Here is a 14,235-nt window from a genome sequence, read left to right as displayed (position 1 = left end):
ACACCTGCTAAGAAAGGCTTGTGGGGGCCAACGAGGCTCAAATTAAAACAAAACAAAACAGACCCCAGCAGCGGTTTCTACCGAAGGGCCTCTCGCGCCAACTGCCCTTCAGGGAGAGGCCTGCACTGCGTTTCTGCCACCCGAGTCAGCCCTGATAACAGAGTTCCTGGAATCTTATTTTAACCACCAGGACTGAGCTTTCCACATCCAGAGCTCTGCACAGCTCTGACAATCAGAGTGGCTCTATTTTGACCCATCAGGACAGTGCCTTCTGGACCAATCAGAGAATTTGGAGTCCTCATTTGCATGAGGATGGAACAACTAAGAGCCATCAGGGACCAGGGGCGGGGATTTCTGTCCACATAAGGCAGCTCCCCTCTGGCTAGGAGACCCCCGAAGATGGGACTGCATTTCCCCAGTGTGTTTCACAGCTGTGCTCTGTCATCACCATTGAAGCTATCTGCACTGAATGAAGCTTCCTTCTCCCCCGCACCCCAAATTGGAGGTTCCTGTACAGCAGACTGGGCAGAGCTGAGGACCTGAACTGCACCTGGGATGCTACACTCCAGGCCCAGAGCCTGAGGCAGGCAGGCCTCCAGTCCCAGCAGGGACTTTCTGCCCCGCCCTCCCCCAGCCCCCCTTTCTTCTATCTGTTGAACCCAGCCCTTCCATCCTGCCCAGCTTCACAATTCCAGGCCTGACATTCCTAGAAGAGTTCCATGACTGTGAGCCCCAGACCTGGGCAACGCAGCATGAGGGGTGCTGACACTACGCAGAGCTCCATTTCAGGGCAAGCATCACTCAGCAGCACACGACTTCTGACATTCCCCTCAGAACCTAAACTTTTGCCTCATTTTGTAGTGATTAAAGGTAGCTGGAGATCTTTTAATAATGTCATGATTTTCCTTTCTAAATCCCACTGCCCATCTCCAAATTTCTGGCACAGCACTCCAAGGAGGCAAAGCCTTCGACCAATCAAATAGAATATTCGCATAAGATCAGGGGAGGGTGACAAGGCAGAGCACAGCCCCGGCCTTGCACCCCTGTGCTCCCACAATCGTCCCGGTAGCGTTCCCAGTCGGCTGCCATTCTTCAGGGACAATCGGCAGGAAAGGGTGATTAATGAAGGTAACGACCTCCAGCGGAAGAAACCCCGAGTCAGGTGTTTGAGCCTAACCTCACCTTGTCTATCCTCTCCAGACAGCCCTTGCAGGTGCTCCTGTTGGACTTGGCATACTCGGCCGCAAAGTCGCCCAGTGTCTTCTCCGTCTTACTGCCAGCTCCGCCTTGGCCTTTGCCTGAAGGATCAAATACAGCAATGCTCAACTCACAGCCGTGTCCCGGCCCCCCGCCACGTCCCAGGGGTTCTACTAGAACACTTGTTCTGGGTGATGGCAGTTGGTCCGTTTCCTCTATGCCATTTCTAAGCACTGTGGCTGCTGAACACAGCTTCTCTTCTGGCAACAAAATAAAACCTTTCCCAGACAGGCTCTTGGAAACAGCTCAATGTTAGCTTGTGGCTGCCTCACCCTCCACCTCTCTCCATTTCCTCCGGCAACCCCCTCACTGTGGAAAGTACTTATATCGATGAAAGTGAGATGCTGCACTAAAGGGAGAATCTTGGTACGGACACAAGTCTATGTAAGGTAGCATACGGTGGGGGGCATTTCTCATTGGTGGGAAAAGGCTGAATCATTCAGTAGAGTCTTGGGGATAGACAGCCAAGCATTTGGGACAAAAGCCAGGTTCTTTTCTGATATAAAAATGAGCTCCAAGGCTGAGTGTTTTTCCTGTGATCAGGAATGAGAAAAGCTGTCTCATCTCACCACTTACTTGACATTGTATTTGAGATTCTATAAGTGCCTTAGGGCAAGAAAAAGAAAGAAAAGGTGCAAGTTTAGAAAAGAACAAGGAAAGCCATCTCTATTTGTAGATGACATGATGGTATATGTGGGATACCTTAGGAATCTACAAAAAAGCTACCGGTACGGTTAAGTGAATTTAGCAGATTTGCAGAACACAAGGTCAATAGAAAGACATTTCTATACACCAGCAGTACACATGCAACAAAAAGAAAGTGAAGCACGCTATTATGTAAACAGCCTTCATTAAGCCCTGGCCCGTGGCACCATCGGTAGGAGCATCATCCGTACACCAGAAGGTGGCTCACGGCCCGAGCAGCTGTGGGAGGCAACTGGTCGATGGGAGTGTCCCTCTTCTCCCTCTCCTTCTGCTACAACTGACACTCGCTCTCCATACCCTTTGCTGACAAATTTACTGTTACTTTTATTCACAATTCTGAGCTGTGTTTCTGATCCGTTTCCAACACATCAGAAGCAACTGGAGACAAATACACTGACAGTTGTAAAAAAGACAGGAAGACAGAGAAAATAGTTTAGCATAGGCACAGCTTAGTCATAGAACAGGTTAAACTGGGTCAGTTTAGGAAGACAGAGAAAGGAGAATGTGGTCTCAGAGGATCTCCTTCAAAAACGGCTAAAAAAATAAAATAAAATTGCCTATTCAAAATTTAAAGGCATCCTAGCACGTTAAGTTCGTAGATATCAACAGTCAAAAGATCCAGAACAGCCAAGACAACACGGAAGAAGAGAGTCAGAGGACTGACACCGCCTGACTGTACGACTTACCATAAAGCTACGGCCATCAAGACAGCGTGGTACTGGCAAAAGGCACACACTGATACACAGACGAGAATAAGAGCCCAAAATGCACCCACCCAAATATGGTCAAATCGACGTTTCAAAGGAGCAAAGGGCAATACAACGGAAAACAGGCACCTTTTCAACCAATGGTGCTGGGGAAATTGGACATCCACATGCAAAACAGAGTTAGACAGACTGCATACCCACTACAGAAATGAACTCAAAACGGACCGCAGACTTAGATGTCATGTGTAACATAAAACTCCTCCTGACACAAAGGAGAAACTCCAGTTGAGCTTGGCTGGGTATGATGATGGCTTTTTTGATACATTAACAGACATGATCCATGAAAGGAATAATTGATGAGATAAATTTCACTAACACTGAAAATGTCTGCTCTGTGAAAGACATTGCCAAGAGAATGAGAAAGACAAGCTACAGACTGGGAAAATGTCTTTTCAAGCACAGTTATTTAAAATATACGAAGAGCTCTTAAAACTCAAAACAAACATTAAAAAATGGGGAAAATATCTGAACAGCCTTCTTACTACAAATTAAAACAAGACACCACTACACACCTATTAGAACAGTCAAAATACAAAACACTGACACCACCAAATGCTGGCGGAGACGGAGCAACAGAAATCCTCATTCATTGCTGATGGAAATTCAAAAAACACCACGGCCATCTGAAAGTGATTGGTAGCTTCATACAAAACTAAACATACAACCTAGCAATCACGTTACCTGGTATTTACCCAAATGAGTTGAAAAAGTTAGGTCCACATAAAAACCTACATGAGGGTACAAACTCATCAAAATTCAAAAACCAACAACAAAAAAACCTACATGTTTATACTTATTAACTGCCTAAACTTGGAAGCAACCAAGATGTCCTTCAGTATAAATAAACTAGTTACCAGTACGAATAAATTATTACATCTAGAGATTAGAATATTATTCAGCATTAAAAAGAAATGAGCTAAAAAAAAAGAAAGAAGCTATCAAACCATGAAGAGAGACCGGCCAGAGTGACTCAGCTGAGTGTTGTCCTGTGCACCAAAAGGTTGCCAGTTTGATTCCGAGTCAGGGCACACACCTGGGTTGTGGCCCCAGTGGAGGCACATACGGAAGGCACCCTGTTTCTCTCTCACACTGATGTTTCTCTCTCTTCCTCTCTCTAAGCACGTACTCAGGTGAGGATTAAAAACCACCCGAGAAAGGCATGCAGGAACCTTAAATGCATATGGATGTGAAGTAAGCCAATCTGGAAAGGCTCCCTGTGTGAGTCCAACTGCATGACCTCCTGAACTAAGCAGAACTATGGAGACAGTATAAAGATCAGTGTTGGCCAGGGGCTGGGGGAGAAGGAAAGATGAACAGACGAAGTGCAGAGGATTTTGGGCAGCGAGAAATATTCGGCTGTGATGATAAATACATGCCCTTGTACACTGGTCTACAGAACGTACACCACGAGTGAACGTGACCGTACACTATGGACTTGGGTGAAGACGCGCCAATGCCGGTTCATGGGTTGGAACTAAGGGCTCCTCCAGTGGAGGGTGCGGACGATGGGGAGGCCAGGCTTCTGTGGGTCAGGAGGAATAGGGGAACTCTCTAATCTTCTGTTTAATTTTGCTATGAACCGAAACTGCTCTAAAAAGTAAAGTCCATTAAAACAACTTTAAAGACCACGTTTCAAGCGTCGGGAAAAAGATGTCCTGCAGCAGGACAAAGCCGGGTCCCGCAGGTGCGGCCGAGCAGCAGGGCCCTGTTCCCCGTGGGCACGTGAGAATCAGAGGGCGAGCCAAAGAACGTTCTGTGCTCTCGGGGAAAGGTCCCTGGAAGCTCCGGGGTTGGGGGTCACGACCACCTCGGCCCCCCCCGCCCCCCCCCCCCCCACACCGTGCGGGTGTGTTCGGACCTGCCACGCCTCCAGCCTCGGCTGTCTTCTTCACTTTCTGCTGGTCGTCCCACCGGAGCTCCGAGAACCCGTCCACCTCGACATCAGGCTGCCAGATGGAGTGGCCGACCTTCCAGAAGCAGGAGAAGTGGTACCAGTGCGGGACTTTGCCATCGAACATGGGCGACTGGGAGGAGGAGAACCGGAGGGAGGTAAAGGGACAGTTAGTTGACCTCCAATGCAGCCTCAAGCCCAACCCTCAGCAACGGAACCTATCAAGGCCTTGTTTTCTTATCTGTGACCGAGGGCAGCCTTGCCCCTGTCCCCACACGGCCCGGGGAAGCTGCAAACGCATGAGAAACAGCAGCAGCACATTGTACATGTCTCCAGGCTCTTCCCCCACAGCTGAGAGCTGCCCGCTGAGCCCGCGCTCAGGACATGGACCCTGTGGGAACGGTGGCATTTTTGGACAGGACTGTGTCATGTACCTTTGTAACCACACGCCACTGCGTTCCAGTGACACGCTTTACCTCTGAGCACAGTAAACACACAAGACGCCTGTCCTGTGCCTGACCCTGCAGGGTCTGCCCAGGAGTCAGGCCGGACTCAGGGGGCCTGTGCGCCCCAAAGGGTCCTGGAGAGCCTCTGCAGTTAGAATGACAAGGAGCTAGTCCCAGGCAAAGAGCCAGGCAGAGAGAATGTGTCAGCGAAGGGGCAGGCTCGTATGTGAATGGAACGAGTTAACTTCCACGGGGGGGGGGGGGGGGGGGGGGGGGGGACGACACACGGATCAGGGAAGCAGAGGCCAGCCAGGGCAGACAACAGAACTCCCAGGCTAGGCCACCAGCTTGCCCACCACCTTTGGGAAGTGGAAGTGGGGCCACGCGGGAAAGGGGGTTCCCCTCATGGCAGGCTGTCCTTCCTCGGAAGCCTCACACTCGGGTTGGTGCCGTCAGTGTCACAGCGATAAACACTGGTATTTACTTGGCCCCTGGCACACTCAACTGCGTCTGGGTAGAAACCAGCACCCCCACTGATACCAGGGGGAGGGGGTCCCCACAAAGGCAGCTCCGACACCACGGTTCTTTCCACTTCGACGCTGGGTAGGAAGAACTACTTAAAAATACACAGCGGTTCTGACTAAAGCCAGGGAGACCTCAGCATCTGCTGTTATATACTAACATAAAGCCAATGTCAGGCAGATGAAATAAAAAGATGAAGAGCTTTAACAGTAAACACCATATAGAACTTTTGGGATGGCGTTACGGAGACAGGGGAAATACTGTGAAGAGCAGTGGCAGGGTCTCCCAACTCGCCCTCGCCCACTACGGAGTGGTCTTTCTAGATTTAATGGATTAAAACGGAAGGCCGAGGCTGGCACATCAAGGACTCCTCACACCGCGCAGTCTGGTTACAGCTGTTTCCTCAGCCCAGAACTCGCCCCGTCCGATGCAGGGAAACGGCACTTCCTGGGGTTCCCATAGGCCCTTCCCACTGCTAAGGATGATCCATTTGGCTCTGGCCAGTTCTTGGTGGTTAGAATATCGGCCCGCGCACTGAAGGGTCGCAGGTTCGATCCCCAGCCCCAGTTGGTGTGTGTGGGAGGCAATCAACTGATGTGTCTCTCACATTGACGTTTCTCCCTCCCTCCCTCTCTTCCATTCTCTCTAAAAAAATCGATGGGAAAAATACCCTCGGGTGAGGATTAACAAAAAACCAACAACAATGACCCCCGTGGGTGATGACTGATCAATGCCTGTGCTGCCCACACTGGGTTGGAAGTGCCCTGAAAGGCACCATGTCCATCTGGCTGGCATCTGGCAAAGCCTGCTCCTAGTGGGCCTCATGGTGTCTGTGAAACGCCCTAAGACTGTGGAGGGAAGGAAGAAGAAAGAAAGGAGGGGGGTCCCTGCTGTGGAAGAGTTCCCCTAAACCAGGCAACAAATGGCAATCCAGAGTAGACATGCATTCTGGCTCTCAAACTTTCATCCAGAAAGACCCATCCTCGGGCATCAGGGCACCTCGTACACACCCGCAGTGGCCCCCGCACCCACCTGGTGGCACCTCGTACACACCCGCAGTGACCCCTGCACACACCCGGTGGCACCTTGTACACACCCACAGCCCCCCCAACCCCGCACACACCCGCAGTGGCCCCCGCCGGCCCCTCCAGCCGTGGCACCTTGTCTTCCTCCTCTGCGATGTTCATGCAGGGGAGGGCCCGTGGCGCAGTGGCTTTGCCCACGCTGGAACTGTGACTGCGCCCTACCTTCTAGGCTCGGCCAGGGCCTCACCCTGTCCCCTTCACCTTGGTCTGGGTGCTGTGACCCCTGCATGGGTGACTGGGCCCCTTCTCCCTCAAGAGGAAGAATCTTTGACTAAAGAAAAGCTTCAACCCAGACCTCAGGACTGAGATGACATGGCAGGAAGGGAGCTAAACCAAGGTCACTATCACTTGGCAGCCGGGTCGCTCTCGCAAGAGCAGAATCTTTGTGTACTTAGCACCTATCTCATACCGGGGTCCTCGTCGGCCACTCCACTGCCCGCCCACGCCAGAGAGCAATGGGCGAAGTGGGCCCCAACCCTCCAAGACAGGTAAGATAAATCGCTCACCACAGCCTCCTCCCAGCCCAGCCCCTCCAGGCCGCCTGGGGCACACCAGCTGAAGTATCAGGTATTTGATACTCCCAGGACACCCTCCCATACAAATGCAAAAGAGGGCTTTTAAGTACAAGTGCCCAAAGAATGGCTTCTTTCTTCCTGCCCCCACCCTCCCAGACGACCAACTTGACATTCGTTACAATTAAGGACGACCACACTTACTTCTAATGACAAAGAACGTCTTTCACAATCAAGTTCGCCCACGGAGCCATCCTCCAGGCAGAGCCGCCCCTCCCCACAGGGCTCGCCCAGCACACCGGCAGCACCGGGTTTCCTGTCTGTACTCAACAGGGCAGGGTCCTCTCGCTGCCTGGTGAAGCCTCCGTGTCCCTTCTCAGAATAACATTTACAAACGCAGCACGGAAGACAGGTTCACACGTGGAACCCAATGCACTGAAATAGTTACCAAGACATTAAAAAGCTTACTGGACTACAGTAACCCTTGAGCTTCGAGGCCTTAAATAACAAGAACTAGCCCCCACGCGAATATCTACGCTTATCTTGAGGCAGTGATGAGCGTAAATACTCGGAGAAATCCCCACCAGATGTCGAGAGAAAACATCTGTAATTACCGGTGGTGACAAAGCACCGGTGCTAACACGCCTTGGTGGCCGTGCTCCTGACTGGAGGAAGTGATGCCTCCATCTAGACGGAGGCTGGTGGAGGAGGAGATGCAAATCTGTTCTCGTTTAAACTCACAGACCTCTGCCCCCTCAGGAGCCCCAGCGTCGGAAGAGAACTTCTTAGCATCAGCCGCCCATGCACTCAGGGTATAAAGCTCAGCTGCGTGGTGGGGGACGCGCTCCTCAGATGGCAGGTCTGCTGCTCCACCCTCAGCTGCCCGTGGTCAGGGGTCCGGGAACAGGACACCTGACCACGCCCCGCCTGGGCACCAAGCCCGAGGCACAGCGCCATCAAGGGCGCCCACCCCGGGACACTGCGCACCATCACCTTCCTTTTAACCACACTGAAGCTCTTGGTGTCCCTAGGACCCAGCGCAGGGCCTCGAACCTACCAGGTGCTTGGCCAGTGTTGAAGTGATGAGGTGTCAGGTACCAGCTAGGGAAGCCCCCTGGACACCCGGGTCATAAGATGAGATAACCAACCACTCACACCCACTCCCCTCGGGAGCACACAAGTCCCAGCAAGGACTCTGCGGTCACTCCTCACACACCAGGCCTCACGCGGGGAGGGAAAATCAAGTTCCCTGGACCCTGAGCACCGCGCCGGGGCTCCAGGCAGCTTTATGGAGGTGGAGACAGGGCGGGCGAGAATCAAGACCACATGAGCAAAATGGAGGCGGGAACCCCTGGCAGGGCCTGCTGACACCACCTCGGAGCCCTCCAACCCCATGGGCGTCCCTGAAGCCCAAGGGAACCCGGGAAGGGGGATCCCCAATCTGTCAAGAAGTCCCCAGGAGGAACCCTGAAGCCATTCTTACTCAAACCGGACAGCTGCACCCTGCATCAAGAGAACTCCACTAGGAACCTGGAAAGTTTGGGGAAATGTTATTTTACATTAAAAAATCAGGCCGAAGTGAACGCACTGTACAGAAATGACACCAACGTGCATAGCTTTGCATAATTTATAAAAACGAGGGTGAGCGGGTGTTGAAATGATAGCCAAAAACAGCTTTAGAAATCCTCATGCCAGTCGCCGCCACAAAAGTAGGACAAAAACCGCCAGAACAAGGTCGCTCCAAGTCGGACCCGCCTCGAAAGACCCGCACACGCCCCGCCCCGCCCCCGCCCCCGGGGCGAATGGGGACAGAAACGGTTCCTCCTTTTTACGAAGCAAAAGGCACCCAGTTCCAGGCTACTTCCCCGGTTTTTCCTGCAAGATCAAAGCCTGGCGGCGGGCGCCCCCGACGGGCTCCACGCCGGCCGCGAGCAGCAGCGCCCCAGGCCCCGCGTGGCTCCCAGGCCCGGCCGTTCCTCCGCCGAGCCCGCCCCTCCGGACGCGAAAGCCCGCCGCGCACAAAGCGGCCTCCCCGCACCTGCACCATGATGGCCATGCGGAGCGAGTCCTTGGGGATGCTCTCGCTGCATTTCTTGCAGGAGGCGCGCCCGCTCTTGGCGTACTCGACCCGGTAGAGCTTGTCCGAGGACTCCGCCATCCTCCCCTCGTGTCGCTGCCGGTCCCGGAGCCCGCCGCCGCCTGAGGACACACAGCCGCCACCCGCCGCCTCGCCGCCGCGCCGCCCTTCGCGTGCGTGCGTCCGGCCGTCAGTCCGCTTCGCTCAGGAGCGCGAGCGCCCAGAACCGTCGCCAAGCACGTCGCGCCGACCACCCGCCGCTCGCGGATAGATTGCTGATGCCTGGCGGCGGGCACGCCCCCGCGCACGCGTTCTAGGGGCGGGGCCTCTGCGCGCGCGCCCCCTACCGGCCGCGGAGGGCGGAGCTCCTCGGCGCCTGCGGCGGCGCGAGCTGGGCGGGCGGCGGCGCTGCGGCCTGAGCTTAGGTTTGCTGGGCGCCAGGAGCTCTGGGAGGAGCCCTTGAACCGTTTTGTCCGCTGGAAGGCGCACACGCTCTCCCAATTAATCCTACCTTCATTCCCTTTAACACGCGTGTGCTCTCTCCCCCGAGGGCGGCCCGGCTGGAGGGCGCTGGCCCGGCTCGGGGATGTGGTTGATCTGCCAAGGGGACCAGCTGGCCCTCGGCGGGGCGCTAACTGCGGTCTGCAAACCGTCGGGACGAATACTAACTGAAGTCCAGCATCGCCTTCTTTATGGGTTTTAAATGCATGAATACAACCCCCAGGCGGCAAGTGATCACAGATGGTTTCATGCCACTGTACACGTGTTGGAGGCAGCTCAGGACTGTCACGCTCATCACGACTTGAAGTTGCGGGCGTTAAGACCTGCTGCTACTAGATCTTGCCATTTAATGTAGAACTGTATTTTATTATTACTTTTTAGTTTATAGAACTATATTTTTATATAATTGATTTCTCTTTCAACCCTATGCAGTTTATTCTATTTGTTTAAAGCGCAGTGTGCTGTGTTTGAGAATATTCAGCCCTGTTATAGAAGACAAGAAAATAAACAGGACGAATGAAACTCATAAAACTTGTTTAAAGCACAGAGAGGAAGAAGGTTAGTACCTTAAGAGACCGGGATGTTGAGTAGGCAAGCAGATTATGAGAGGTGGGCCGAGCATCCTAAGTTAGGATTCCGAAGATAAATAGAATAAGTGGATTATGTCATGGAATGGATAAGAGCATTTAGAGAGCAACCAAATCAGGCACCACCATGACCGTTCAGCCTCTGGCTTAACAGCCCTGCCATCCCTAATGCCCGGCGGATGACCTTCAGCTGTGTCCACAGCTGGCCCCCTCACTAGGTTTCCGTTCTTGGCAGAAACTCTGTTTCATTCAACTTTTTCCCCCTGTGCTTGCTTGATGCTTGTCGTTTAATTGGCCCTCAGAACATATGTATTTATTCAAATTCCTGTTTTTAAAGCATAGCCTCAATTGTCTCTGAATGTTTTAGGTGCCTATTACTCTCAGTTGCCTGTGCAGCTCCAAAAGAACCCAAATTCCTGGTGTGGTGGGGGTGGGGACTGAGCAGGAGCAGGGAAATGTCCCCTGAGCTCACGTATCTGGGGACATTCAGAGATGCCTGAGGAACCCCTGAGCCCCAATACTGTTGTCTTGCTGGGGGACAGGATGTGTGGGAGAGACAGAGTCAGGAGCTTAAGGATTTTATTGTGGTTTCCTGGATAGAAGTAAACAAACACAAACAAGACAATTAAATAACATAGGCATAAATCGAATGAAGGGTGAAAGTTTTTCCTCCCTACTCACATAGCCCGGAGGCCATCACTCCTCAGTTTATAGTTTGGCCTATATCTTGCGGGATTCTTTACACACACACACACACACACACACACACACACACACACACAGAGTTTGAGATCTTACCTTAATTTTTTGAATATCCCAGAGATATCTATTCCTGTCAGAAACAGGGGGTCTTTGATCCCTTTGAACAGCTGTATACAAATTCACAATAGAGATGAACCATACTTTGTTGGTTTGTTTGAAGGGATGATAGTGTCATTCACGTTTATTTTATTTATACAGAGTTTTCATATTTCTGTAAAATATTGAGATCTGCTCTGTCCAATACAGCAGTCACTAGCAACATGGCTACTGAGCACTTCTGAGGGACGAGTTTGACTTGGGATGGGCTGTTAAGTATAAATTTACATTGAACTTTGAAGACTTTGTATGAAAAAAGTAAAGTAAAATATCTCATTAGTAATTTCTTTACATTGGTTACATGTTGAAATGATACTATTTTGGAAACATTGGTTACATATTGGGTTAAATAAAATGTATTATTAAAATACTAGAGGCCCAGTGCACGAAATTCACGCACCGGTAGGGTCCCTAGGCCTGGCTGGTGATCAGGGCCGATCCAGCCTTCTGGCTGCTGGCCAGGGCCTCCCTTCGTTCCGCACTGCCCCCAGCATGTCATAGCGAGTGATTGAACTCCCGGTCAAACTCCCAAGGGGGACACTTTGCATATTAGCCTTTTATATATATAGATAGATTTTGTTTCTTTTTACTTTTTAAATATGACTAATAAAAATTCAAAATTATGTATCTTGCATTGTGTTTCTTTTGGGCAGAGCCCATTTAGATAAGACATAAAAGTACAGAGCAAAAGATGAAAGTTCTGTTTCATCATCTACCTCCACTCCCCCACCCTGAGTTATCATTTATTATTATTTTTCCAATGTGTATTTAAGGCTATATACTTTATCCTGAGATAAGCCTTGGCTGTAGTCTTCAGATTTTGAATGCATGTTGTACTTTGGTTTGTTTGTTTTCATATTTCATTGGTGATTTTAATTTTTTCTTCTGTTAATTTCCCGTACTACCTTTTTGCCCATTTAAAAATATTCCCTACAATGTTTAAGCTTTGTAGGTTTGTTTTTTTAATGGTGTAAACATGTCTTACTTTATTTCCCTGTTTGCTCCTAACTTCCAAATGCTCTTTACCATGCATTATGTTGCCTGGTTTATTAACAGAGTGAGACTCAAGGAAACATGCTGGTGCCTGAGGGGAGACTGTGGTGGGCGGTTCGAGCTGGTCTGTGCAAGGGTGAGAGGCAGAAAGGCTGTTTCCATGGCTGCCTCTACCCACTCACCTAGCCCTCCTTTCCATTTTCCTTTGAAAAAAACACCCCACAATATAAACATCAGCCTTCTTTCCCTTCCCCCTGATTATATAATACCTTCAGCCTGTAAAAACATTAAAAAAAAAACACACATTACTTTTGAGTATGAGGAAGAATGTAAGACGCCTGCAATTCTGTTCTGTCAACATTTTGGTGATGATACCAGGAAGCAGGTGGCTGGCAGGCAGGGCTGTCTGCATGAATGTGGCCCATGAATGGCTATGGCTCTCCCTCACTTGGAGGACCACCACCCAGGCCTCATGCAAGAGGAAGACTTGTGGTTTGAGCTGAAGGAGCACCTTGAACATGAAGGCCTCATGGGGGCCAGGCTGGGAGACAGGGAATGAATGACCAGGAGGTTCTGGCTGTTTAGTTCAAAACCAAGGCCATGGCTGTGCTGGAGCCAGTGCCTCCCCTCCCCCAGCAGTCTGAGCCCTGGCATCTTTGGGGGCATCATGACCATTGTTGCCCATGGACCTGAGATGGAACCATTTTAATCAATCAGAGACGTTCTGGTGGGCGGATGGAGAGAGGTCCCACTTATTAAAAACTATATGTTTTTATTGATTTCAGAGAGAGGAAGGGAGAGGGATAGAGAGATAGAAACATCGATGAGAGAGAGAGACATTGAGAGGATTCCAAGATGGCAACCGACAGGACGGCAGTAAGGAAGAGAGTGTGAGTGAGTAAAGGAGTGAAAGAGGATTGTGTGGATGTGTGGTGTGTGTGTGTGTCTGAGTGAGGGACAGCTAGATCTTGCAGGACCTTCAGGGGCTGGCGGACCGAGCTCGCATAGCTGGGCAGCCTCTGCTACTGCTGTAATCTCTCCTGGAGCACCAGCTCTGCCACAGAGGCTATGCCATCTTTAAGGGTAGAGCTGCTGTGACTGGAAGCCCAGCCTCACCTCCACCCAGGATGCTCTCAGACATCACCTGGGATCCTACAGCCATTCAGCCAGAGACCTGCTGCCTGGGCTGCTGACCCACGGACACTGGAACTTAAGCCCTCCCAGCTGAGGGCTCCTGTGAGTTCCGGAGGGCACTCCCCTCCCCACAGCCAGAAGCTTTAGCCCCAGGCAACAAGACTGCACATGCAAACAGCTAAGCCTTATGCAGCAGCCCAGGGCTCTGAGACTGTGTGAGCGCAAACAGCCAAGCCTTACCCAGCAGCTCTGGGCACCACGACGACCCCAGCAGCCACGTGAGCAGCCACTGCCTGCAACCACACGAGGAGCAGATGCCCTGCAACTGCCCCAGGAGCAGCCGCTGCCTGTGACCACGCAGGGAGCAGCTGCCACCCATGACCGTGTGAGGAGCAGCTCCCTATGCCCCACGAAGGAGCAGCTGCCTCACAACCACCTGAGGAGCGGCCACCCTGTCCTTGAGCAGCCACTGCCCCACGACTGCACGAGGAGTGGCTACACCACGACTGAGGATCAGCCACCATCCACGACCACCCGAGGAGCAGATACTGCCCAAGATCACCCGAGGAGCAGCTGCCACCCACAAGCACACAACCCGCCACCAAGCCCACCACTATAGCCACAGGCCCTGTGCGACTCGACACCTAGGTCCTTTTGTGAGAGCAGAAATGGGGAGACAGAATAACAACCCTCAAAGGAAAGAAATGGAGGAATCACCAGGAAAGGAACTAAATGAAACAGAGGCATACAATATGTCAAAAAAAGAATTCAGAATAAGGGTCATATAGTTCATAAACCAGGTGGATGAGAAAATCAACAACATATGTAAGAATCAGGAGGAAATAAAGAGTGATATCGTTACAATAAAAAGACAATATGGAAGCTTTCAACAGTAGACTA

General features: G+C 51.5%; 1 protein-coding gene across 1 annotated transcript in view; it reads right to left on the bottom strand.

Annotated features, from left to right (window-relative positions):
* Positions 1–9,592, bottom strand: part of PARP1 (poly(ADP-ribose) polymerase 1) — a 36,082-nt gene extending 26,490 nt beyond the window's left edge. Inside the window, exons 1-3 of the mRNA XM_080651090.1 lie at positions 9,224–9,592; positions 4,588–4,753; positions 1,183–1,298 (exon numbers count right to left, since the gene is read on the bottom strand). Of these exons, the coding sequence (XP_080507216.1) occupies positions 1,183–1,298; positions 4,588–4,753; positions 9,224–9,343 (402 nt within the window). The 5' untranslated portion in view covers positions 9,344–9,592. The remainder of the gene's footprint in view (positions 1–1,182; positions 1,299–4,587; positions 4,754–9,223) is intronic.
* Between the last annotated feature and the right edge of the window lie 4,643 nt (positions 9,593–14,235).

Source organism: Plecotus auritus (genome assembly GCF_963455305.1).
Source record: "Plecotus auritus genome assembly, chromosome: 14".
NCBI lineage: Eukaryota > Metazoa > Chordata > Mammalia > Chiroptera > Vespertilionidae > Plecotus > Plecotus auritus.
This window is presented reverse-complemented; position numbering and strand designations above follow the sequence as displayed.